We start from the raw sequence: 27,245 nt of genomic DNA on the forward strand, positions 1-27,245 counted from the left end.
TAAAGGCGTCTACCACCATACCTGGTTTTATTTTGTTTTTTTGAGGTAGGACCTCACTCTAGTCCAGGTTGACCTGGAATTCACTATGTAGTCTCAAGCTGGCCTCGAGCTCACAGCAATCTTCCTACCTCTGCCTCCCGAGTGCTAGGATTAAAGGCGTGTGTCACCATGCCTGGATTCATTTTTATTTTATTTATTTACTTATTTTTGAGAGATACAGAGAGAGAATGACTGTGCCAGGGCCTCTAGCCATTGTAAAGGAACTACAGATGCATGAGCCACCTTCTGCATCTGGCTTACATGGGATCTGGAGAATTGAACTTGGGTCCTTAGGCTTTGCAGCCAAGTGCCCCAACTATTAAGCCATCTCTCCAACCCTATTAATTATTGTTATTATTTTATTTATTTGGTTTTTGTTTTTTTGAGGTAGGGATTTCACTGTAGCTCAGGCTGACCTGGAATTCACTATATAGTCTCAAACTCAAGGTGATCCTCCTACTTCTGCCTCCTGAGTGCAGGGATTAAAGATATGCGCCAATGTACTCAGCATTATTTTTTAAAAATGTTTTTCTTAAAAAAAAAATGTTTTTCTGGGCTGGAGAGATGGCTTAGTGGTTAAAGGCTTGCCTGAGAAGCCTAAGGACCCACATTCGACTCTCCAGGTCTCATATAAGCAGGTGCACAACGTGACGCACGCGCACAAGGCCCCACGTGCACACAGGTCTGCAGTTTGCTTACAGGGGCTGGAGGCCCTGGCACGTCAATTCTGTCCACCTGTCTCATTCTCTGTGAAAAACATAAAATAAAAATACTTAAAAAAATTGTTTTTCTTTCTTTCTTTTTTTTTTTGGTTGAGGTTGGGTCTCACTCTAGCTCTAGACCTGGAATTCACTATGTAGTCTCAAGGTGGCCTCCAACTCATGGTGATCCTCCTACACCTCTGCCTCCCCAGTGCTGGGATTAAAGGTGTGTGCCACCATGTTTAGGTCTTGTAAATATTTGCCCATTAAATTTTTTTAAATATTGTATTTTTATTTATTAGAGAGGGAAGGAGGGTTGTCCAGTGGCCTCCAGCCACTGAAAACAAACTCCAGACACATGAACCACCCTGTGCGTCAGGCTTATGTGGGTTCTGGGGAATTGAACCTGGGTTCTTTGGCTTTGCAGGCAAGCACCTTAACCACTAAGCCATTTCTCCAGTCCTCCATTTATTTATTTATTTATTTTTGAGAGAGAGAGAATGAACATGCCAACCAACTTCAGATGCATGTGCCACCATGCCCAGGTTTTTTGTTTGTTTGTTTTTTCAAGGTAGGGTCTTCCTCTAGCCCAGGCTTACCTGGAATTCACTATGTAGTCTCAGGGTGGCCTCCAACTCTACCTCTGCCTCTAGAGTGCTGGGATTAAAGGTTTGTGCTACCGCACCCTGCTTCCCTTTCAGTTTTTTGAGACAAAACTATGGTCAATTTGCCTGGGCTGGTCTCAAGTTTGTAGTTGTGCCTCAGCTCCTTACCTTAGCTGGTGTTGCAGGTACAGGCTAGCATGCCTAGCCTGAACAGCGGATGAGGGTGTGCATCTGTCTTATGTGCTGCCTTACTCGAAAGCTGAGATAAGAAACCAAGTTTTCTGGTATTTAGTAGCTGCAAATTAAGTTTATACCTACATGCGTATTCTTCCAAAAATGCTTTTGCACTCCTAAAGGGACCAAAAAAAGACATGCTGTATTTATGAAACCAAGACCACAGAAGGTTGTGTTGAAGATGGCAGATATGTAAACCCATTTTCTGCGGTGTCAGTCACTAATGAGTGAGTGACTACCCTGGGATCCTCGTGTTGTTACATGCTAGTGGGTCCAAAGTCTGACGTTTAGAGTAGGTGACTTTTGAGTTGTACAAGGTGGGTGATGGCTGTGACGGTGGCTTGTTTTTTTATCTCAGTGTGGCTGGCTTTGCTGGGTTTGTTTTTCTGCAAGTAGATGTGAAAACAGAGCTGAGCTGAGACAAGCTAGATAAATGTCTGCGTGCCTCTGTGATCTCAGGCTCCCGCAGGAGGAAATGGTGCTGAGAACGTTGCTGCTGATGAGCCTGCTAACCCCCCAGCTGAGAACGCAGTGGTGGGGGAGAACCCCGAAGCACACGACGATCAGGCGGAGGAGGAGGAAGAGGACAACGAAGAGGAAGACGACGCTGCCGGGGACGGTGCTGCCGACGCCAACAACGGAGGCCCAGGTGACCGGCGGCGGGGTGCGTCGAACAAAACAAACGGTTAGGGCGGAGGAGACCCTTCTCAGAAAGGGCTTGACTGCACTCACTCATTGCTCTTTCCGTGTCCTGAGCTACTGCAAATTTTAAATTAAATTAAAGTTAAATTAAACTTAATTAAAACAATAACTTAAAGCATATAGTGTAGGTCAGGTGCCGCCTGTGGAAACCACTTTGTCCTTTCCTTTTTTTTTTTTTTCGAGGTAGGGTCTCACTCTGGTCCAGGCTGACCTGGAATTAACTCTGTAGTCTCAGGGTGGCCTCGAACTCATGGAGATCCTCCTTCCTCTGCCTCCCGAGTGCTGGGATTAAAGGAGTGCGCCACCACACCCGGCTCATACATAATGCATTTAAATGTAGCATTTATAGCTTGACAAGCACATGTAGAAAAAAAATTTTTCAGTGTGGCTTGGCTAGTTAACAGATTACAGTTGAGTGTGTGTGTTGTTTGTATTTTGATTTCCACCAGTCTAATTTGCAATTGTTTTGCAGATGACATGAACTGGAATGCTCTAGAATGGGACCGAGCTGCAGAGGAGCTTACGTGGGAAAGAGTAAGACCCTCTCCTGTCGTATGTCCTTGTGTTTTCATTCTAAACTGTATTTTAAAGCTTTGTAGTTGCATTTAATGAAAATAATTAATCAGGATTTATTTTCTTTTGTGGGGGAGGTTCGAGGTAAGGTCTCCCTTTAGCCCAGGCTGACATGCAATTCACTGTGTATTCTCAGGGTGGCTCGAACTCACGGTGTTCCTCCTATCTCTGCCTCCTGAGTGCTGGGGTTGAAGGCGTGTGCCACCATGCCTGGCCAGGATTTATTTTCTTGTGCTGTACAGTTTGCAATAGACATAATGAAATAATGACACCAATGACTGTTTTTTTGGCTTATGGCCTTGTAGGCAGTGTTTTACCTGAAATCAAGAACTTAGGAAAACTGAATATCATTTTAAATTAAAAAAAAAACAAACTAATTTCAAGGGTCAGGAGAACCAGCACAGTGGATAAAATGCTGTGCATGTATGAGTATTAGAACATGAACTTCCTAGCACCCACAGACATGGCGCCTCACTTAGAATCCCAGAGCTTGGGAGGCCAAGACAGGATCCCTGCACAGCTGGCTGGCTTTACCAACCAAATCGGCACACTCTGGGTTCAAGTGACAGACCCTGCTTCATAAAAAAAGGTGGAGAGTAATCAGTGAAAATCTGCATTAACATCAGCTTCTAGCCTACACACGTGCATGTACACATTCACCTCTCACATGCTTCAGTTGAAATATTACACTTCTATAATTATGACTGGCTGTCTGCTTTCATAATTAAACCCATGTGGAAATGATTATTATTATTTTGTGGTGCTGGACATACGAACCCATGGCTTTGGGCATGCTAGTCAAGGGTTCTTCCCCTGAGCTCTCCTTACTGGCTCGTTGAGAACAGGGCTCTCTCTGTCACCTAGGCGCTGCCTCAGCCTACCTAGTGACGGTATCACAGCTGTGCTGCTGCCCAGCTGTAGAGGGGAAATTTTTCCATATAATTTGGTGTAAAAGGAAACCCAAAATATACTTTGTATAAACAGTTTTGTTCACTCTGAAAAATTTGGGTAGAGGGCTGGAGAGATGGCTTAGCAGTTAAGCGCTTGCCTGTGAAGCCTAAGGACGGGGTTCGAGGCTGGATTCCCCAAGACCCACATTAGCCAGATGCACAAGGGGGGGCGCATGCATCTGGAGTTCGTTAACAATGCTGAAAGCAAACAAGCCTTTTCAAGGAAGAAAGTGTTACTGTGTCATAAATTAATGCTTTTTTTTTTTTTTTAGATGTTAGGACTGGATGGATCATTAGTTTTTCTGGTAAGTAAAATAACTTCCGGTAACAGAGTTTAGAGTTATTTATCTCCATGATTCAGTAACTTCACATTTATAGCATTTGCTCTTTATTTTATGAAAGGTGAAAATGGCCTTTGACTTTGGACTTATTTCTTTCTTTCTCTTTGTTTTTTTCAAGTTAGGGTCTTACTCTAGCCCAGGCTGACCTGGAATCTACTATGTAGACTCAGGCTGGCCTCGAACTCATAGCGATCTTCATACCTTAGCCTCTCCCCGCTCCTTCCCTCACCCTCTCCCAGTGCTGGGATTAAAGGCATGCCGCCGTGCTGGCATAGAGGGGAAGAGGGAGAAGAGAGGAGAGGCGAGGGGAGGAGGAGAGAGAGTGAGAATGGGTGCACCAGGGCCTCTAGCTATTGTACTCAGACAGACATGCGCCACTTTGTGCATCCGGCTTTACGTGCGTGGAGTGAGAACGTATTTCTGAGATAGAGACCAAGAAAGGCAGGGCACCTGGGCACCTTGCTGTAAGTATCAAGCTGGAGTTTTCCCTGAGGAGAGAGAACTGAGCAGTCGTGACCCTGCTGGAGCCAGGGAAGAAAACAGGCAGTGGAGAGGTCAGCCCAGAGCTCATGTTAGTCATGTGACTAGGATGATGGCGTAGTTTAAAATTTTTCTCTACTTGAAATTCAGCATCATGTGACTTGATGAAATCTGGCAGGTGCTTATGAAAATCTGTGTAATTGATAGATTATTAATTTCTGTAAAGAAAATATCTACAGATTGGGTTCTTTATAGTTTTACATGTAAACTTGACTTTTTAAAAATACTTTTATTTATTAGTAAGCAGAAAGAGATAGAAGAAAGTCAGAGTGGGATCTCGCTGGACTCCAGCTGCTGCAAATGATCACACCAGATGTATGCAGCACCTTGTGAATCTGGCTTTATGTGGGTACTGGGGACTTGAACCTGGGTTCTTTGGTTTTGCAGGCAAGCACCTTAACCACTAAGCCATTTCTCCAGCCTTAAAATTGACTTTTTGAGATTGAACTCAAATTTTGCCCTTTACCTCATAGTCTGTCATGAAAGGGTGATAGAAGTTGTTTGGGCAGTGATGTTGACTCAGACCTGTTCATGTTGGAAAGCCAAGTGGAAAAAAAATTGAAATCTCATCACAAAATCACAGAGGGATGTTGGGTGTGGTGGCGCATGCCTTTACTCCCAGCATTCAGGAGGCAGAATTAGGAAGATTGCTGTGAATTTGAAGCCACCCTGAGAGTACAGACTGAATTCCAGGTCAACCTGGGCTAGGGTGAGACCCTAACTCAAAACCCACCCTATCTCCCCACCCCACCCCGCCCGCCTGCCCACCAAAAAAAAAAAAGGGATAATTTTAGTCATGGCTATTTTCGGTACTTAGCTATGTGTAAATAAGTAGTCCAGTTACATATGTCAGATATGAATTGACTGTTTTATTAATTCTCTTCTTCTTTAGGAACATGTGTTCTGGGTGGTGTCTTTAAATACACTGTTCATTCTTGTTTTTGGTAAGTTGTGTTTATGCTTTCAAGTTTTTGTAATATTTTAAAAGGAGCTTGGCTTTCTAGGAGTCATGCTACTGAAGCCAGATCCCTAGTGCATTCACTGCGTGAGAGAGATTGGACACATCAGGGCCTCCAGCCACGGCAGACAAAACTGCACACACATATCACCCTGTGTGTCTGGCTTATGTGGGTCTTGGGGAATCGAACGTGGGTCCTTTGGCTTTGCAGGCAGGCACCTTAACCGCTAAGCCATCTCTCCAGCCCTTCATTGACTTTTGTCATAATGATCGAGTTGTCCTTTTCCTACTAATCTTCCGTACTGTTTATTTCTTTTGATATTTTTCTTTTGGGTTTCTGAGGTAGGGTCTCACTGTACCCCAGGCTGACCTGGACTTCACTATGTAGTCTCAGGGTGGCCTCAAACTCATCGTGATCCTCCTATACCTCTGCCTCCCGAGTGCTGGGATTAAAGGCGTGTTCTACCACGCCCCACTTCTTGTAACTTTATTGACAACCTCCATACATACAGACTTGATCACAATCCCTTCCCACCGATCATAATCCCTTCCCACTCTTCTCCTTTTTTACCTCTTTCCCCCCTTCTAGTGAATCCCTTCTTTCCAACTCTTCTGTTTTGATGTCATCATTTTTTTCTCCTAATGTGAAGATCTATGTAGATAGGATCAGCTACTGTGTGGTCATGAGTGCTGCCACGACCACTTCACGTCTGGACATGAAGACAGTATTGCAGAGCACTCCTTCCTTCTCGTTGACTCTTACATTCTTTCTACCAGCTCTTCCGGAAGGGTCTCTGAGGATGTGATTGCTGCTGAACACTCCACTGTCACTTCTCAGCACATTGATGGATTTTGAGTCTTTCTAGTTCACTACTGTATAAAAAGAGAAGCTTCTCTATACAGAAGTGAGAGTAGCTTTAGTTTCTTGACATAAGCTTGAGTATTTAGAGGAAAATTTGGTGGGCATAATATATCCATTTAGCGAGACAACAGTAGTAGCTTACCCCCTAGGGCTGTGACCTCCCCATCTATATAGGCTTTTGATTACGTTTTCAGAACCAGGAACGAATTTCCTTCTGTGGAACAGACCTCAAATCCAATCAGAGAGCAGTGGGTTTTCTCCATAACAGACGTGCCTTCGTTGGACTAGTTGGCACAGCTGGCCTGGCTGTCCAGCCATAAAGCTTTCAGGGTCCACTGGTGGTTAAGACTTTTGATGACCCACTCCCTCCCCAGTCTGCTTAGCTCTTTACAGCATCCTGAGCAGATCATCTGTGAGGTGGTATTTTGGTATCATGAGAACATAGAGTGATTTTTGTTTCAGTCCTCATTAAGTGTGCAAAAATGCTGATTTTTATATTCTGTCATTTTACATTTATTGCCTGTTTTTTCTATTTGAAAAAAAAGTTTGTTTTTATCAAGTGGAGCTGTTCAGTTACCCTGAACTTTGTTGCACAGGAGAAGCTCTGATGAGTGGTCAGTTTTCAGTATACTGGGTTTGCATTCACTGTTTCTGTTAGTGTGCTATTTCTTAAATACAGTGTTTCCTGTGATGTTTTTTCTTTTGTGGTTGGTATTTTGGGCTCGCTCTGTTTTTAGTATTAAGAGCGCATGGATTTGTGTGTGTTTGGTTATCTTTCCATTAGCTTTGATCATGAGTGCCCGCCCCCAGCCCGTGGTCATAGTGTCCTCTTGCTAAAGAAGCCTGTGACACCCTCTTCCCAGTGGTCCCCGTGTCTTCTTGGCATGGTCTTCCTAGACCTGGGTAACTTTATTTTGCTGTTACAGGGGGTGTTCCAGGTATCGTTTATTTTTTTTTTATCCAGAATTAGAATCTACCATTTCTGAAAGAAGCCATTGTTCTTTTAGTGGGAGACAGTAGCAGGAGTATTCACCATTCTAATGTTGGGTTTTTTTTCTTCACTTTTAGCATTTTGTCCTTACCACATTGGTCATTTTTCCCTTGTTGGTTTGGGATTTGAAGAACATGTGAGTATAAATACACACTTTCTTTTGCTACTTACTGTCAATTTTTCTGCTCTCCAAGGAACATTTAGAAGAATTAGCTCCATTTACCATTTTACCCTGCACACAAAACTGGCAGCCCAGTGCCATTCTTGTCCTTCAGGAAGTGGCGCATCACACTGCCTCCAGCACGGCTGTGCTCAGGACCTAGCACGTGTCCATCTGCTTTACTTGATGGCTCAAGGCACGCTGCAGGAGAGCCCCACAGCTGGTTTTTTTGCCCATGTGCATGTTCCTGGCTCTCCCTTCCCTAGACAACTCGTCAGCCTGGAACAGTGAGTGGCAGCGTATCGCTGAGCTGTGAAAGGGTGCCAGTGCCAAGGGACGGCGGGCAGTAGCACTCTGTAAAGCAGGAGCCAGTATTTCTAAAGGCGGGCAAACATTTGGATGAATTTGTTCACGTTTTTTTTTCCAGAGCATATAGACTGCATTTATTAACTTTAGGAACAATAATTTAAAAGGTAGAAAAGGGTCTCATATTTGAGGTATTGGAAAAACTGACCATGCAATAAATGAAGATCAGTGGTCTCACAGCCAGTGGAGCATGCGCAGTCAGCTAACAGTGGGCATATGTGAGAATCAGGCATCAGACCCCATTCTTACTTGTTTCCCAAGCACAGCAATAGATTCACTCAAACTAGCTCTGCTAAGTCTACTTGCAGTTCTGTCTTCAATTAATGTTTGAGTGGAGCACACTGCTCACTAGCATTAGTTTTCTACTGTGTTTACGAACCCACCTGTGAGACAGCTCGATGGCACATGCCTGTCATCCTGGCAGACCTAAGGCCAGCTTGCTTTCCACAGTGAGCGCCAGGCCACTGAAGGCTGTATAGTAAGAATAAAATAAAAATTCACCAGGTGATGCTTACACCTAGGCAAATGTTAGAGGTTATAGTAAGTTTACCATTTACAAACTTCAAGGTAATACTGGGTGACTTTTTTCCCCAAAGTATAAACAGGTAAGAGCACACACAAAGCCGGGCGTGGTGGCGCATGCCTTTAATCCCAGCACTTGGGAGGCAGAGGTAGGAGGATCACCGTGAGTTCAAGGCCACCCTGAGACTACAGAGTTAATTCCAGGACAGCCTGGACCACAGTGAGACCCTACCTCGAAAAACAAAACAAAAAACAAAACAAAAAAAAAAAAGAGCACACACAATTTTAAAAAACCTTCTAGTTTAAGAGACATGTCAAAACATACGGATCAAGTCTCAACAGGACCCACTTGCACATGAAAATGAGAAGAAACACGACTTTTACAGCTTCAGTCATGGCTTAACACATCACAGGAGCAAGATCTTAGATGGCTCTTTTTGTTCAAGGACGATTTGAGAACTTGTAATACGATCTTAGCTGCTACCTAGGAAGCCTGTTTAAGAATCTTCCGTATAGCTAGCTGGGCGTGACGCCTTTAATCCCAGCACTTGGGAGGCAGAGGTAGGAGGATCATCGTGAGTTCAAGGCCACCCTGAGACTACTTAGTGAATTCCAGGTCAGCCTGGGCTAACGTGAAGTCCTACCTCGAAAAACCAAAAAAAAAAAAAGGATTTTCCATACCCACCAGACTGGGTAAAGTGTGACTTGAAAGATGGAATGACACCGTATCAGGTGAAGTCCGAGCCACCAGCAGTTGGTGCAGATCATCCCTGGGTTCCCAGTGACCTAAAGTTAAAAGGTCCCTGTGCTCAAAGACCTTGGCTGAGCCAGGTGATACCATGACACTGTACCAGACTACGGGGGAAACACATCCTGTCTGCTATTCACAGCAGCAGGCTAGAATTGGGATATGCACCAGACTGACTAGCTAACTGGAGCGATCATTAGAGAGAACAATGCTTAAAAATACATACGTACATACGTATATATGGTCAATATTAACCTGCTTAAGTCACTAAGTAAATTCTGAATGGGATACTACCAGTAGTAGTAAACGGAATACTAAGTACTTGGTATAGAAAATAATAAATCAGGCTTTCCCCCTGACAGTACAAATATTTGTGTACAGAGTGCCAGTTTTATTTAGAAGCTAGTTAAGTAGAGTTTGGAGCGATTTTACAGATTTTAGTGACATTATAAAGAGAGTTCACCTTTTATCATTCAAATTATTTACTAGCAGTGATAAAACTGGGATGTAGACCATGTGGGAACATTTAATTTTATTTATGTTTTAATTTTCCAGGTCCAAGCATCTCATTTTGAAGGTCTAATCACAACCATAGTTGGATATATACTTTTAGCAATAACACTGATAATTTGTCATGTATCCTTTAATGAACCAACTTGGGGTACCGTAATATATCACACACTTGTAACGTGAATAACAAAGCTGTGTTTCCTCTTGTCCTCTAAGAGAAGCTGTGCTAGTTACAAAAGGTTAAGTGTGAATAAAACGTGAAATACATGAACTCTCACTGTCAGCTAATATTGGGTGAAATCTGCTTGGTTATCTGTTTCATTACACTCGTAAATACTTCACGTTTCCTTGACGAGGTGCTGCAATAGGGCCTGGCAACGCTTGTCAAGTTCCATAGGTCTCGTCGCTTACTGGGGGTCTGCTACATTGTTGTTAAGGTAATCTCTGGTATGGGCTGAAGCTGGAAATGGTGGATGATTTGGGTGGTACTGATGATCTTCATTTTTATTCACTCAAGGTCTCTTTGTTAGTGGTAGTAGAAATCGGAGTGTTTCCTCTCATTTGTGGCTGGTGGCTGGATATCTGTTCTCTGGTAAGTTGAGTGTCATTTAATTACCTTATAATCTTCAGGCTTCAGAAAAGGAAGCCTTCAGAAAACATTCCTTTTACAGGAAAGTGGATATTTGAAGATTGGTTTATTCTTGAAATATTTATTTTAGACCCTAAGGGTGGTAATTTTCTTGAGTATTTTCTTTTTTGAGTGTGTGTGTGTGTATGGTGTCAAAGTATTTTGGCCTGAACTTTGCTATTAATTTTGTTGCTGATTTTGCTCTCCTAAGTTTTACTGTAATATTAGCTAACCATTTGTTTGGACTAGGATGATCAACTTTAATGGCTTTTAATAATAACCAGTTTTTGAGTTTTCTTCTTTGGTTTTTCTTGTTTTTGATTTTTAGAAAGTATTTTGTATGTAGCAAAACTGCCTTTGGTTCTGATACTGACATTTAGTCCATACCTTACTATTTAAACTTTGTGATAGCAAAGTCTTACATTAATCAAAACTTGTTTTTCACCAAGCAGGGTAGCACACACCTTTAATCTCACTCAGCACTTGGTGTGGGGGGGGGGGGGGGAGGTAGGAGGATCACTGTGACTTCAAGGCCTGCCTGAAACTATAGAGTAAGTTCCAGGTCAGACTGGGCTAGAAAGAGACCCTACCTCAGAAAACCAAACAAACCTTGTTTTGACATTAAAAGTGCTATAAGGAACTGGGTGTATTGTGCGGTCTAATGTTCTTCCCTAACATGCATGAAGCCACGTTGGGCTCATTCCCACTACCCTAACCTGGGCATTGTAACCATGCTTGATTGATATCTTAGCAGTTGGGAGATAGAAGCAGATATCCTCATAGCAGTTCTTAGATCTATTAATGTCCCATCCCTTGATAGTTTGAATGTGGTATATACATTTTTAGCATCCAGTGTGTTGTTGGGTTTTTTGTTTTTGTTTTTCAAGGTAGGGTCTCGCTCTAGCCCAAGGTGGACTGGAATTCAGTATGTTGTCTCAGGGTGGCCTTGGACTCACAGTGATCCTCCTACCTCTGCCTCCTGAGTGCTGGGATTAAAGGCGCTTGCCACCAGGCTTGGCTAATACCCAGTTTTACAGAGTTCTGCAACATGGTGAAATAGTATTTAGAAGACTGATAATCTAAGAACATTATACTTTACACAGAAGATGGACATGTTCATTTTGGCAAATGTAGGTGAGACAGACCTTTCTGTTTTGGCTCAGGAAATGTTTGACGCCACTCTGAAGGATCGAGAGCTGAGTTTTCAGTCGGCTCCGGGAACCACGATGTTCCTGCACTGGCTGGTGGGGATGGTCTACGTGTTCTACTTCGCCTCCTTCATCCTCTTGCTGCGGGAGGTGAGTCTTGCGGGCTTGCTGATGTCATCCACTGCAGAGAAGGCTGGTGCTTGAGCCCCCAGTCACGCCTCAGAAGGCAGCCAGACCACAGAGGGCATAATCGACTGATAGTAGGGTTTGCCTTGATTGCTTTAAACTCATTTTAGTTGTCTATGCTAAATGATGAGTTAGAAGTGTGAGGGCGCTGGCGGGTACGTGTGACACTGGAAATACTATTTGTAGGTGCTTCGACCTGGTGTCTTATGGTTTCTGAGAAATTTGAATGATCCAGATTTTAACCCTGTGCAAGAGATGATCCACCTGCCCATCTACCGGCATCTCCGAAGATTCATTCTGTCAGTGGTGAGCACATCCTTCTTTTGCTTTCTTGCGGAAAAAATAGGTAACATGGTCTTCCCTTTAATTTCACTTCTTTATTTTTGTTCAGGGCGTGGTTTATTGCACTTTTCTTTTAAGTTAAGATGGGGAGGGCTTGGAGAGCCTGCTGACAGGTGGCTGTTTTTGCGTGGGGACGTTGCTGCGCTGTTGTGCTGCGCCCTCACCGTGTCCTGTGCTCCCTCGCCCCGCAGATTGTCTTTGGCTCCATCGTGCTCCTGATGCTCTGGCTGCCTATTCGCATAATTAAGAGTCTGCTGCCTAACTTTCTTCCCTACAACGTCATGCTCTACAGGTAAGGTGTTTTCATCCCTCCTTTTATCTTTTCTGCTCTTGTTGTGGTGTTCCCCGACTTGAGACTGAGCCTCACACGTCCTGCGCCAGTCCTGCGCCTCCGCCACCGAGCCGCGCTCCCGTCGTGCAAGTTCAATGGCTTCAGCCGCTCAGCGCTGCTGGGATGTACTGTTTAGATTACGTGCATTATTTAAAATGCTTATTTCTTACTGATACTGGAAGTTATTTTGACAGTTACATTTTCCTCATATTCTCAGTTGTGTGAACATTAGTTTAGATGTTCCGAAGGGAGACTTACTTCCCTGACGAGTTCAGTATTGAGATATTTTTACTTTGCACAGTGAGAGTGGGCTTAGTAGCATTTTTTATTTTGAAAAGCACATAGTGAAAAACGGGGTCAGAGATTTGTGCACTTAAAATGGCATACAAGGCTTTCAGACCACGTTTCTCTACGTGACTGGGAGGTTCAGGACTAGAGGGAAGATCAGAAATTTGTAAAAGCGTTTTTGCACATGTGTACATTGAGTGTGGTGAGCGTGTGTGCAGATCCTCGTGCCGTGCGTGTGCATGCGGAGGTTGAGTAGAACTTCAGGTGTCCTTCTTTATCACAGACACACATTTTCTTGACAGCATCTCTCCCTCGACCCAGAGCTGCTCTTTTTGGTCAGCAAGCCCCAGCAATTTTCCAGTCTCAGCAGGCTGGGGTATTTGAATTCTGGGGAACTCGACCTCAGAGATTTCCGGCTGACTCGAGTGGTCCTCGTGCTTGAGAGGCGTGCACATTAACCATTGAGCCAGCCCTACAGACGTGCTCCTCGTGTGACCCTTTGCGGGCGGCGGGAAGCATTGGGCTGGCGCTTGCGATTACGCAGAAGCTGCAGGAGACGCTTTAGTCACTCGTGGAGAAAGATGGCGCCTCAGCCACTTCCCCAGAGACAAGTGTGCGTGCTAGAAGAGGGGACAGCACGGGGGCCTTCCGCGATTCCAGGGGTGATGGGGAATGAGCCGTTCGGGGAGAGGGTGGGAGGAGGAAGGGGTGGACGGTTCTCCCGTATGCCCAGGGGCCGTGGGGGCCGGCAGGGAGGGGAGGCAGAGGAGAGAAGAGAGGAGCAGGCTGAGCACCAGGGCGCGGCCTGACGCTGATGCAGGGAGGTCCCAGCAGCCCTGACCAGGGACACTTCGTGAGTCCAGCAGGAAGGCCGCCTAGAGGTGCGGAGAGAACGGGGATCCTGCAGGAGACAGTGAGTTTGTTTGCCATCTCGCGACTGTGGTCGTGGAGAGCAGGATCCCGTCACAGTCACGGTTCTGTGATTGTTTCAGCGATGCGCCAGTGAGCGAGCTGTCCCTGGAGCTGCTGCTGCTGCAGGTGGTCCTGCCGGCGCTGCTCGAGCAGGGCCACACGAGGCAGTGGCTGAAGGGGCTGGTGCGGGCCTGGACGGTCACTGCGGGCTACTTGCTGTGAGTACGGACGCTGGTGTCTGTTTCGTACCTTTGCCCTTCGCTCTCTCTCCTCCCTCCCTCCCTGTCTTCTCTTCACACGCCGTCCCAGAGCCGGAGGTCAGAGCCTGCCGTGCCCATGCGGTGTCGCTGAGCTGAGCCGTAGCCCCAGCCCCCATTCTTTATTTCGAGACCTAGTTTTGCCTGACCTGGCCTCAAACTTAGGCTCTTCCTGCCCGTCTCCTGCACATGTTCTCATGGCCATCATGCACTAATCAAAAAAGCTAGTTTTACTATCTGTAAATGTACATAATATATATATATTTTAACATACCAATTTTTTTGGTGTTGGTAGGATCAGAACCCAGGGCTTGGAACACTAAGCAGGAGTTCTACCATCCAATTATATCTTTAGCACCTACTTTCAAATATATTTTTTTTAATTTTTACTTTTTTTTCAAGGTATTCTCACTCTAGCCCAGGTTAACCTGAAATTCACTATGGAGTCTCAGGGTGGCCTTGAACTCACCACAATCCTACCTCTGCCTCCCAAGTGCTGGGATTCAAGGCGTGCGCCACCATGCCTAGCTAAAGTTTTTTTTATATTTATGTATTTATTCATTTACAAATGGAGGGGGAGATACACAGACAGAGGGTGTACAGAGTGGGCACGTCATGGCCTCCAGCCACTACAGATGAACTCCAGATGCGTGTGCTACTTTGTGCATCTGGCTTTACTTGAGCACTGGGGAATCAAACCAGGGTTGTAGGATTTGTGGACAAGTGCCTTAATCACTAAACCTCCTCTTCAGCCCTACTTTTTTATTGTTCTTTCAAAAACGTATGTGTAGGGCTGGAGAGATGGCTTAGTGGTTAAGCGCTTGCCTGTGAAGCCTAAGGACCCCAGTTCGAGGCTCGGTTCCCCAGGACCCACGTTAGCCAGATGCACAAGGGGGCGCACGCGTCTGGAGTTTGTTTGCAGTGGCTGGAGGCCCTGGTGCGCCCATTCTCTCTCTCTCTCTCCCTCCCTCCCCCTCCCTCCCTCCCTCCCTCCCTCTCTCTCTCTCTCTCTCTCTCTCTTTCTCTGTCTGTTGCTCTCAAATAAATATATAAATAAAAATGAACAAAAAAAATTTTTTAAATGTATGTGTAGTTTTACCCACTTGTTCAGGTTTTCTGCTACTCCAGGTTCTTTTATGCCATTGCATGGGGCAAACAAGGAAATGATGGTGTGGCAGTGGGGTGATTATAATCTCAGTATATAATGAACACATGAAAATGTCACAGTAAAACTATTGTTTTGAACTGGGCGTGGTGGCTCACGGCCTTTAATCCCAGCACTCGAGAGGCAGAGGTAGGAGGATCGCCGTGAGATCAAGTTGCCTGGTGTTAGTTAGCAGAGCTGTAGGAGGCCTGCCGCACCCAGTCATCCTCCATTCTCACTCATAGCCTCTCTCTCTCTCTCTCTCTCTCTTTCTCTTTCTCTTTCTCTTTCAAACATTGCATCCTGCTCATTAATGGGCAAGGTTTAATTTGAAGCACGCACCATTGTTTACTCCAGCTAGAGGCAGTGATACTCACTATGGAGTCTGCCTTTTACATTTAGGAAGTAAGTCATGTCTGCCATTGTTATTCTGAACTCAAGAGAGTTTTCCTGCTATAATTTTGTATAGGGATCTTCATTCCTATTTACTGGGAGACCAGGAAGAAAATGAGAACAGCGCAAATCAACAAGTCAACAATAACCAGCATGCCCGAAATAACAATGCTATTCCTGTTGTGGGAGAAGGTTTGCATGCAGCCCACCAAGCCATACTCCAGCAGGGAGGTCCTGTTGGCTTTCAGCCTTACCGCCGGCCTTTGCATTTTCCTCTCAGGGTAAGTTCTGTGCACATGAACCAGAAACATAGTGAGTTTTTGTAGTTTTCTGTCCTTTTTTTTTCTTTTTTGGTGGGGGTGTGGAGGTTCTGAGGTAGGGTCTCACTCTAGCCCAGGCTGACCTGGAATTTACTATGCTGTCTCACGGTGGTCTCAAACTCACAGTGATCCTTCTACCTCTGCCTCTCAAGTGCTGGGATTAAAGGCGTGCACCACCACGCCTGGCTTCTTTCCATTTTCTTAACTGAGAATTGGTTCTATGTAGATGTGTCTTCAGTGTTTCTGAAAAGAACCTATGTTCATACCTCATTATGCAGCTTAAGTAAATCTTCAAAATAACTTACCAGATTTTGAGGCTGACACTATAGAGTTCGGATCTGTGGTCTCTTGCTCCTTGTCATTTGCCTAAAAAGATTCTGCAGCAGCCGGGCATTCCAGCACGCACAAGGCAGAGGTAGCAGGATCGCCATGTGTTCAAGGCCACCCTGAGATTATGTAGTGAATTCCAGGTCAGCCTGAGCTACAATGAGACCCTACCTCAAAAACACCACCACCAAAATGATTCTGTAGCAAACTAAAAACTACCATTAATGAAACCTCCCCTACGTGTCACGAACTGAAATTATCAATTCTTTTCTCCAGTTAAAAATTCTATCAGATATGTGTACGTGTGGATGGTAATCTTGTGAATCCATGTGTCCATGCTTTTAAAGGCAGCAGGTGACCAGTATGTGATTCAGAATGTCAGAAGTGGAGGCTGGTGTGACTCCATGTTTCTTTTGTCTGGTTTTCAAGATAGGGTCTGGCCGTAGCCTGGGCTGACCTGGAATTCATGGTGTGGTCTCGGTGTCCTCAAGCTCCCACCTCTGCTTCCTGATTGCGTGCTGCCACACCCGGCTTCTGTTAGATTTTTAAAATCCTTTATTAATATGTACTTTTGAGTAATAATTTGAAACTTGAGTTGATGGTTTAAGCCTTTTACTTATTTTTTAAGTTGTCATAAAATTTTGGATCATTTGTCAACGCAAACATGTTTGAGTGTCTGGTTTTGATGCCTTTGAGGCTGACAGACTACTTAGGAAGATGAGAATAGCACCCCAGCAGCGGCCACACTGGGTTTCCAGAGTGGATGTGTCCAGAGTGCTGTGACTGCTCCAGGCCTGCACACCAGTGTGAGGTGTGAGCCACCGACATCTTGGAGGAGGCATGCTTAAGCTGCCTTTAAGGTTGAAAGGCCCGGCTGGAGAGATGGCTTAGCGGTTACGGACGGCGCTTGCCTGTGAAGCCTCCGAACTCAAGTTTAACCTCCAGGTCCCACCTAGCCAGATGCACATTGACACAAGCATGTAATGTCACACATGTGCATGAGGGGCGCACACATCTGGAGTTTGTTTGCAGAGGCTGAATGCCCTGGTGTGCCCATTCTCTCTCTCTCTGCCTCTTTTCTTCTCTCTCTCTCAAATAATTTAAAAATTCTCTACTTTTTTTTTTTTTTTTTTTTTTTGCCGGGCGTGGTGGCACATGCCTTTAATCCCAGCACTCAGGAGAGAGGGAGGATGATTGCTGTGAGTTCAAGGCCACCCTGAGACTCCATAGTGAGTTCCAGGTCAGCCTGGGCTGCAGTGAGACCCTACCTCGAAAAAAAAAAAAAAATTTAAAGTTGAAGGCCATACAAAGAAAAGACTACAAAGTCAGGACACAGGACACATGTGCCATCCCAGGTGTTGCAGTTAACGTCTCATTGCCGGCACATAGCACCCAGCCAGAAACAGCTGGTGGGAGAAAAGGGTTTATTTTGCTTCACTGACTTGAGGAGAGGCTCTGATGGCATGAGCAGATGCTGGGCATAACCTCCTGGCCAACTTCAGGTGGAGCATAGCAGCTGGAGAGTGTGCCAAACTGTAAGGGCAGCTGGCTGTGACACCCGTAACCCCGTCCCCACCAGCACACCTCCAACAAGCTTCCAATTCCCAAATTGCCCTCTGCTGGGGGTCAAGCCTTCAGAACACACACGGTTGCGGCCGTCACACCGTCACAGTAGGCGTGGAACTGCAGGTAGTGGGGTATATGCAGAGGAGAGGTAAAGGACCTGGGAAGGCGCGCAGGTGGTTCTCAGGCGGGCAGGCGGCGGTGTGGAGAGCCTTGAACCCATGTGTGCGCCAGCAGCCCTCAACAGCCTTGTGCTGCATCTCCCCACTGCAAGAGAGTTCACACACAGTCGCCCACTTTACAAGACGGTGCTTTTAACCCTGGGGGAAACCCGTCTCCTCCTCTCGATCTTAAAAGCAGGTGTCATAGTGAGTGTCTGCTCCCATTTTCCCTGGTCTTCATTCAGCTGTCTGCTTGCCATAGATTTCTTTAAATAAAGGGCGGGGGCCCCTTGCTTTGTAAGCAAATAGTACTTTCTGGACACATCCGAGACAGAAAAATCACGAAGAATTTTCAGGCAGTCAACAGTGACCAAGCCTCAAGTTCTCGTCTTGAGTGTTTTCCCACAAGAGTGCTGTCTCTGACCTTGGAGGAGATACACACAAGAAGGAAAAGGCCAGCTGTAGCTCTGCCTTTTTGCTCAGGAAGACCACCTTCCCCCACCCCATCTTCACTTCCTACTGCGTGAACCACTACCTTTAAGTGGCTATTTATAGTTAAAATTCACAAAATTTCATGAAAATCGCATTACTGTACCAGCATTGTTTAGCAGTAGTTTCTTTTTAGTGGGAGATTGAATCAATTCTGTAAGAGGCATCAAGGTATGCTAAGGATGTGAGCCATTCATTTACAGGCTTTCTTTTACCTTGCAGATATTTCTGTTGATTGTCTTCATGTGTATAACGTTGCTGATTGCCAGCCTCATCTGCCTTACTCTACCAGGTACAGTTTTCCTAGCTGTCACCCATTAAAAATCAAGATGCCTTTTTTTTTTTTTTTTTTTTTTTGAGGTAGGGTCTCACTCTAGCCCAGGCTGACCTGGCATTCACTATGGAGTCTCAGGGTGGCCTCGAACTCACGGCAGTCCTCCTACCTCTGCCTCCCGAGTGCTGGGATTAAAGGCGTGCGCCACCACGCCTGGCCAAGATGCCTTTTTAAAAACCAGTTGCATGTTACAGAGATGTGCATTTTCATTAAATACAAGATAGATATAGTTACCTTCTCATGTTCAGTTTATGTGACCCTGATCCGTTTAGGATTCTTTTTGGTGGTTGGGGGGTGGGGGTTAACGTAGGGTTTCACTCTAGCTCAGGCTGTCCTGGAGTTAACTGTGTAGTCTCAGGGTGTCCTTGAACTCATGGTAATCCTTCTACCTCTGCCACCCGAGCGCTGGGATTAAAGACATGTGCCACCACGCCTGGCTTCATTTAGGATTCTTTGGGATGTACAGTCACTTTACTAGAGCACAACAAACCAAAACCTAAGAAGTTGCCAGGCCATCTTTTTGCTCTCCTGGCATGGGACTTCAGTGTTTCTATTATCAACTGAAATTATTACATATAGCAGAATAAAGGTGGAAATTTTCTATTTTTGCTCCTAGCATTAACACAGAAAACTAAGGGTTTTTTGAGGCAGGATCTTACTCTAGCTCAAGCTGACCTGGAATTCACTATGTAGTCTCAGGGTGGCCTTGAACTCACGATGATCTTCCTACCTCCTGAGTGCTGGGATTGAAGGCGTGCACCACCACACCCGGCAGAACCTACCATTTTTATAGGCAATAAGGTTTATATAAAAGTGAAAACTATTATGTCAGGCATGGTGGCGCACACCTTGAGTCCCAGCACTCAGGAGGCAGAGATAAGGGGGATCACCATGAGTTCAGCGCCACCCTGAGACTCCATAGTGGATTCCAAGTCAGCCTCAGCTAGTGAGACCCTACCTTGAGAAACACACACACACACAAAAGTGAAACTATTATGTTTAACAGGTACACAAGTTTTGTTAAACATATGATGTGGATTTTAAGCCTTGCTACTACTTTTTTTTTTAGATGAGGGAGTCTCTTAGTTAATGTGTTAATGCTGGGAGCACAAATAACAGAAAATTTCCACCTTTATTCTGCTATGCGTAATAATTTCAGTTGATAATAGAAACATTGAAGAAGTCCCATGCCAGGAGAGCAAGAAGATGGCCTGGCAACTTCTTAGGTTTGGGTTTGTTGTGCTCTAGTAAAGTGATTGTACATCCCAAAGAGCGTTGGAAATGTGAAAATACTACTAGAATATCAGAGCTATAGTTTTTATGTAGCCATGTTTCTCATTTGTCAGCCTTTCTATTTTCAGTATTTGCTGGCCGCTGGCTAATGTCATTTTGGACGGGGACCGCCAAAATCCACGAGCTGTACACCGCCGCTTGTGGTCTCTATGTGTGCTGGCTGACCATACGGGCCGTGACCGTGCTGGTGGCGTGGATGCCCCAGGGACGCAGAGTGATTTTCCAGAAGGTTAAGGAGTGGTCCCTCATGGTAGGTTTCAGTGACAAGACCGCTCTTCTCTGATGGTGAATCTCCTCTCGTCCCTGACCTCTTTATCGTGCCCCTAGCTTTCAGGAGTGTCGTTTCTTCGCTAGAAGGAATATTCCTTTCAAGTAACCTGCTTCATCCGAGAACCACAGCTCTCCATTGCAATGCGTGTGAGGCTCAAGAGAGAGCGTGCTGCTAAGTGCTCTGGGAAGCAAGATAACTAAGAGTTAGGAAGCCATTTTTGAAGAGGTGAAAGTATAAGTAGTGGAAATCACTCTCAAAAGTCTTGATTTCATGCTGTAAGATGATTATTGGAGTGGTGATTATTACCTGTATATATGTGATGTAAGGAGAGCTGGTGGGTTTGTTTACAACACTGCTTAGCTTAGCTTGTCTGTATAATCCACTCTCATTTTGTATTTACTTTTATTTTTTTTACTTTTGGTGGTACTGGGATTGAACCCAGGGCCTCATGTATTTTTATTTAATTTGTTCTTTTTTAAAAAAACTTTTTTGTTCATTATTCATTTATTTATTTATTTATTTGAGAGTGACAGACACAAGAGAGAAAGGCAGAGAGAGAGAATGGGTGCTCCAGGGCCTCCAACCACTGCAAACGAACTCCAGACATGAGCACCCCCTTGTGCATCTGGCTAACGTGGGTCCTGGGGAGTCCAGCTGTGAACCAGGGTCCTTAGGCTTCACAGGCAAGCACTTAACCACTAAGCCATCTCTCCAGCCCTTGTTCTGTTTTGTTTTGTTTTGTTTTTTAAGAAGAAGTTAAAAATATTTTATTGTTTATTTGATAGAGAAAGAGGGACGGGGAGGGAGAATATGGGCAAGCCAGGGCCTCCAGACCCTACAGACGAACTCCAGATGCTTGTGCTCCCTTGTGCATCTGGCTAACGTGGATCCTGGGGAATGGAACGTGGCTCCTTTGGCTTTGTAGACAAGCGCCTTAACCTTGTTCTGTTTTTTAAGATAGGGTCTTGCTGACCTGGAAGTCACTATGAGTCTCAGGGTGACCTTGAACTCATGGTGATTCACCTACCTCTGTCTCCCAAGTGCTGGCACTAAAGATATGCACCACTAAGCCTAGCCTCATTGTATCTATAGGAGATTATGAGCAGAGGGTTTTAATTGGTACTTTAATCCATGAAGATAATTAGACAGTTATATATAGGAGCCAACTAATTCTGCACTTTTTTTTTTTTTTTTTGGAGATAGGGTCTCTATCTCAGGCTGACCTGACACTCCATATTCCTGGGCTGGCCTTGAGCCCACAGTGGTCACAGTGATCCTCCTGTCTCTGCCTCCCCAGTGCTGGGACATGTCCATGCTCACTGTAAGAGAGAAGGCCGGCAGAACTAAGGTCATTGTAAAGACGATTGCACTGTCAGGCTTTTGTAGTTCTTCTCACATTGTGTCAGATTTATTACTGGTTTCCACCCTGTGCAGTTCGAGACACTGACTTTAGTGGCTATAGTGCTGAATAAACTGGTATGGCCATTTCTTTCATCGTAGTAAATTCTGTTAGCTACGGTGTCCCAGTGGTAGCCAATTTGATTGCTTGAGTGAATAACTTCAACTAGGATTAGGCAGAACCTTCTACACTGTTCCACCAAGACTCATTCTTGTAACTGCTGAATTGAGCATTATGGAAGTCTTGATAAATCAGTGTGGTTTTGTGGGGACAAATACAAGTCATGTACTGAGAGAAACTGAAGAAATCACAGCTTCCTGGCCATAATAGTTAGTAAATTATTTTGTAAAAGCCCACCTTGTGCATCTGGCTTACGTGGGTCCTGGGGAATCACACCTGGGTCCTTTGGCTTTGCAGGCAAGTGCCTTAACTGCTAAGCCATCCCTCTAGCCCCTGCAAAATCCCTTTTGTAGCAAGAAGCTATAGTAATTTTGGGTTTCAATTATAGCTTGAGCTCTTTGTAAAAAAAAATATTTATTCATTTGACAGAGAAAGACAGGCAGTAAGAGGGAGAGGGAGAGACAGGGCCTCCAGCCACTGCAAACGAACTCCAGACGCGTGCGCCTCCTTGTGCCTCTGGATAACGTGGGTGCTGGGGAACCGAACCTGGGTCTTCAACAGTTCAGGTTGTTTAATGTAATAGAATTGTACTGCCAGACCTGAGCTCAAAGTGCAGCCAAGCCCTGCCAGGGGTGTTCAGTCAGGAGGAGCTCCGCGGTGACTCGTCTTGTTTCCCAACAGATAATGAAGACCTTGGTAGTCGCCGTGCTGCTGGCGGGAGCGGTCCCGCTGCTTCTGGGGCTTCTCTTTGAGCTGGTCATCGTTGCTCCCCTGAGAGTCCCCCTCGATCAGACTCCGCTTTTTTATCCTTGGCAGGTAAAGGCTCGTCTGTTCTTCATGTTCTGCTCAGTATTTCAGATACCTCATCTCAGTGAGACTCTCGGTTAGTTCAGAAAGACCCTTTGATGTCTTTATGCTTATTTTAGAAACCCTTGCAAAATTGTTGAAATAATGCCATTTTCTCTTGCTTTCAAAATGTGTAGGTCCTTACTTTCTGTAAAGTACTTTCTGTCATCTAGGCTTCTTGAGTGTGTGAACACTCACAGTAGTGTGTCGATGCTCTCGTTTTCGAACGAGTGTGAAGTATCTCCTTTCTGACCTCCGCAGCTGAGTTGTTACATGCTAATCTTCTGTGGAAGGCTTACCAGTCCCAGAGAACCTCCATTTTGAAGTACAATAACATCAAAATTGTATACATGTTCTGCTGGATTTGTTGTTAAAACAACAACAATGTCCTAACTGATTATTTCCCTAGGACTGGGCACTTGGAGTCCTGCACGCCAAAATCATTGCAGCTATAACACTGATGGGTCCCCAGTGGTGGCTAAAGACTGTAATTGAGCAGGTAAGCGAGGCCACTGCTCAGAGATGTGCTGAAATTGGTCATAAGTGTATTTGGCTAATGGAACTTTTTTGTTTTTCTTTTGATTTTTTGAGGTAGGGTTTCACTTTAGCCCAGGCTGACCTGGAATTAATTCACTGTGTAGTCTCAGGGTGGCCTTGAACTCATAGTGATCCTCCTACCAAGGCCCCTCCCAAGAGATGGGATTAAAGGGGTGTGCCACCATGCCCGGCCTAACGGATCTTTTAGTTCTATATATTTTTTGAGTTGTCTATATTTCCTATTTTCTTTCTTTACTTTTTTTTGGGGGGCGGGGGAGATTAATAATAGGGTCTTGCCCTACCCCAGGCTGACCTGGAACTCACTATGTAGTGTCAGGGTGGTCTTAAACTCTCAGTGATCCCCCTACCTCTGCCTCCTGAATTCTGGGATTAAAGCCATGTGTCACCACATATGGCTTGAAAAGAAAGTTGTGGGTTTTGTTTTGTTTTGTATTTTATTATTTATTTGAGAGACACAGAGAGAGAATAGGTGTGCCAGAGACTTCAGCCATTGCAACCAAACTACAGACACATGCACCACCCTGTGCATCTTGCTTATGTGGGTCCTGGAGAATCAAACCTGTGTCCTCAGGCTTTGCAGGCAAATCCCTTCACCGCTGAGCCATGTTTCTGGTCCTGGAAGTATCTTTGGGGCTGGATAGGTGGCTTAGTGGTTAAAGTGCTTGCCTGTGAAGCCTAATGATTCATGTTCAACTCCCCTGAGCCCATGTGAGCCAGACACACAGGGTTATGCATGTGCACAGGTGGTGCACGCCCACAAGGTAGCCCATGCATCTGGAGTTCGTCTGCAGTGACTAAGGTCCTGCCGTGCCCATACTCTTTTGCTCTCTTGCTCATATTTTAAAATAAAGTGGCTTTGAATTCCAGTTCCTATAGTGTTTTCAGTAAAGAATAATAGGTCTGGAGAGATAGCTTAGCAGCTAAGGCGCATGTCTACAAAGCCCAAAGACCCAAGTTCAGTTCCTCAGTACCCACATAAACCAGATGCACAAGGGTGCACATGCATCTGGAATTCCTTTGCACTGGCTGGAGGCCCTGGCGTGCCCATTCTCTCTCCCTCTCTCTCTCTCTCTCTCTCTCTCTCTCTGCTTGAAAATAAAAAAAAAAAAATTTAAATTTAAGAAAGTAAAGAAAATTAAGGCTAGAAAGTACAGTAACCATTTCAAGAAGATGCCATCCAAAAAAAAGTTCCCATCCAAAACAGCCAATTTGAGATTTTTAAAAAATATTTTTATTTATTTATTTGATGGAGGCAGAGAAAGGGAGAATGAGTGTTCCAGGGCCTCCAGCCACCGTAAACAAACCCCAGATGCACGCGTCCCCTTGTACATCTGGCTTATGTGGGTCCTGGAGATTCGAACCTTGGTCTTTTGGCTTTACAGGCAAATGCCTTAACCGCTAAGCCATCTCTCTAGCCCTAATTTGAGAGATTTTGATAACTTCTGTCCTTAAGCTTTACTTATCTAGAAAAAGTACTCAGGCATGGTTCTTTTATCAGCAGGTCAGTGCATAAAAGCAAGGTATTAGGGTTTGCAGCAGTTAAAGTCTAGGCAGTAGCTCCCAGCCCAGTGCACAAGAACATCAGTCAGACAGCTTGTTGGTTTGAACCTTTGGTTCTTCGGAGCACAGCGGGGCTGGGGAGTTGCTGTGTGTCTGCAGAGCCCAAGCTGATTGAGAAGGCCACGCAGAATGTGCTGGATCAGGTGCTCACTGCAGCATGTCCGTAGAAGTAAATGTTGAGCTGCTAGTCCACTCACAAGTCTCTCTCAGATGATGGCCCTTGCAGAGAGTGGAGACAAGGAGTTATTTATTGTTTTAATTACTTATTTTGATTTTTTTTGAGGTATGCTCTCACTCTAGCCAGGCTGACCTGGAATTCTCTATGTAGTCTTAAGGTGGCCTCGAACTCCCAGTGACACTCCTGCCTCTGCCTCCCGAGTGCTGGGATTAAAGTGAAGGGGTGTGCCACCAGGCCCGGCGCAAGGGAGTATTTTTCAATATGTGAACTATTCAATAAGATCAATGACAAAAGGACCCAATAAGAACATTTTTCTATGTCTCAAAACTAAAATACGCAGAATATCGGTTTTAATTTTGTTTCGTTTTTACTTGGGTGAGATGGTACGTCAAAGCCCGGTTGACAGGATTTGTAAGCTGGTGCCTCCAACCCCTTAGCCATCCTCCCAGCCTGCAAGAATAGTTTCTCGTTGGCTATAATATGACATTCAGTCGTCAGCAGCATGTCTATTACGCTTTTCTTCCCAACATTGAGATGAAATGAGTCCAGTTTTGAATAGTAGCACAAATCACTCTTACAGAAGAGATGTGTGAGGCAGTTTATAGCATCAACTGTTTTATCTGACATTGTAAAGGATAAACTCGTAGAAATTGATTCTAGATTACTCAATTTATAATTTGCTGTAAAGTTAGGAACAGTAGTCAGCTTGAACCTGTTTGTGTGGACAGACTTGGTTCACTGGTTTGGATTCAGTAGATTTTTGTGCATATTATTTATTTATTTATTTGCAAGCAGAGAAAGAGAATGAGAATATGAGTGAGAATGGGTGTGCCAGGGCCTCTAGCCACCGTAAATGAACCCCAGATCTATGCGCCACTTAGTGTATCTGGCTATATGTCGGTACTGGGGAGTCCAACCTGGTTTTGCAGGTCCATAGGCTTTGAGGCAAGTACCTTAACTGCTAAGCCATCTCCAGCCCTGAACTCAGTAGATTGTTCATTTAACCTGGAACAATTGGTTCTCTGTCTTTGTCCTTCGTGTTTTCCTCTGTGTCAGGTCTATGCAAACGGCATTCGGAACATCGACCTTCACTACATCATCCGAAAGCTGGCGGCCCCAGTGATCTCTGTGCTCTTGCTCTCCCTGTGCGTCCCCTACGTCATCGCGTCCGGCGTTGTTCCCTTACTAGGTGGGTAGCGCTGTGTGTGGACCTGTGAAAGACCACTTGTCTGGACATTGTGAGCATACAATTTTGTTTAAAAAATTTATCTTCAGCATGAAGGGAGGGCTGAAGAGGAGGTGCTGATTTTCGATGCCTCAGTAACTGCATCATTTCATGGGATGTAATTGCAGATTTCATTTAAAAAATCTTTTTTTCTCCCAAATTCCTGTTGTCATGACTGGCACCAAACGTGCTGGTTGTGTAGCCAAGGATGTGCTTAAACATTTGATCCTCTGGCCTCTACATCTCAAGTGCTTGGCTGACAAGCATGCCTGATGTTACTGCTTTATGCCGAGGCGCTGGGAATCACACCTTTAATTTTGATTTTTAAGGCTCTGATGTAGCGTTAATGTATAAAGGATGAATATCAGTCCATTTACTGTTGGAATGACAATTTTCCGTGTTTGGTTTTACAGGTGTTACTGCGGAAATGCAAAACTTGGTCCACCGGCGGATTTATCCATTTTTACTGATGGTTGTGGTATTGATGGGAATCTTGTCCTTCCAGGTCCGCCAGTTTAAGCGCCTTTATGAACATATCAAAAACGACAAGTAAGCCTAGAATCCTGTTCGTCTAGCCACTCTTTTTTTTTTTTTTTTTTTTCCCCGAGGTAGGGTCTCCCTCTGGTCCAGGCTGACCTGGAATTAACTCTGTAGTCTCAGGGTGGCCTTGAACTCACAGCGATCCTCCTGCTTCTGCCTCCCGAGTGCTGGGATTAAAGGCGTGCGCCACCACGCCCGGCGCCACTCTTCTTCTTAAGCTACCACTTTGTGATTTTTGTGTTTGATACGATAAGCCACATGAGATGTTCTGGATGTATTTTGGGGTCGGGTTGTCATGATTTTTGAATAGATAGGCACAGTCATTGAAGCAAATATATTGAATGTGAGGTTGGTGGTGGCGCTGAGCTGGGGAGAGCCAAGGGGCGGGAGAGGCAGCCGCTCTCGGACCCCACGTCCTAATGAAGGTGGAGCGCTCTGATCTGATGGTGTCTACCAAAGGAAGAGCTTTAAGTGTCCCTGCGTTCACCTGGGAGCCATCACGTCACTGTTAGTAGAGCTGCCTTTGGTTTGTGGCTGCCCTGGGGATGGGGCTAAATTGGTGAAGAGCTTGCCTAGCAGTCACAAAGCCCAGAATTCCGTCCCAGCGCCAGTGCATTCCTGTAACCCAGC

The 27,245-nt window shown here is 45.1% G+C and overlaps 1 protein-coding gene across 2 annotated transcripts in view; it reads left to right on the top strand.

Moving 5' to 3' along the window:
* Marchf6 (membrane associated ring-CH-type finger 6) overlaps nucleotides 1–27,245 on the top strand; it is a 68,233-nt gene that overhangs the window by 33,601 nt on the left and 7,387 nt on the right. The window contains exons 7-25 of one of the 2 annotated variants that reach the window (XM_045139152.1): nucleotides 2,039–2,243; nucleotides 2,754–2,815; nucleotides 4,077–4,109; nucleotides 5,578–5,629; nucleotides 7,574–7,632; nucleotides 9,848–9,928; nucleotides 10,171–10,239; nucleotides 10,320–10,394; nucleotides 11,594–11,728; nucleotides 11,951–12,070; nucleotides 12,298–12,398; nucleotides 13,718–13,855; nucleotides 15,508–15,712; nucleotides 18,514–18,583; nucleotides 19,987–20,168; nucleotides 22,390–22,524; nucleotides 22,964–23,053; nucleotides 25,907–26,039; nucleotides 26,489–26,624. In XM_045139152.1, the coding sequence (XP_044995087.1) occupies nucleotides 2,039–2,243; nucleotides 2,754–2,815; nucleotides 4,077–4,109; nucleotides 5,578–5,629; nucleotides 7,574–7,632; nucleotides 9,848–9,928; nucleotides 10,171–10,239; nucleotides 10,320–10,394; nucleotides 11,594–11,728; nucleotides 11,951–12,070; nucleotides 12,298–12,398; nucleotides 13,718–13,855; nucleotides 15,508–15,712; nucleotides 18,514–18,583; nucleotides 19,987–20,168; nucleotides 22,390–22,524; nucleotides 22,964–23,053; nucleotides 25,907–26,039; nucleotides 26,489–26,624 (2,081 nt within the window). The remainder of the gene's footprint in view (nucleotides 1–2,038; nucleotides 2,244–2,753; nucleotides 2,816–4,076; nucleotides 4,110–5,577; nucleotides 5,630–7,573; nucleotides 7,633–9,847; nucleotides 9,929–10,170; nucleotides 10,240–10,319; nucleotides 10,395–11,593; nucleotides 11,729–11,950; nucleotides 12,071–12,297; nucleotides 12,399–13,717; nucleotides 13,856–15,507; nucleotides 15,713–18,513; nucleotides 18,584–19,986; nucleotides 20,169–22,389; nucleotides 22,525–22,963; nucleotides 23,054–25,906; nucleotides 26,040–26,488; nucleotides 26,625–27,245) is intronic. The other variant, XM_045139153.1, reaches the window with a different exon arrangement.

The sequence above is a fragment of the Jaculus jaculus genome, chromosome 21 (genome assembly GCF_020740685.1).
Source record: "Jaculus jaculus isolate mJacJac1 chromosome 21, mJacJac1.mat.Y.cur, whole genome shotgun sequence".
Classification (NCBI taxonomy): Eukaryota; Metazoa; Chordata; class Mammalia; order Rodentia; family Dipodidae; genus Jaculus; species Jaculus jaculus.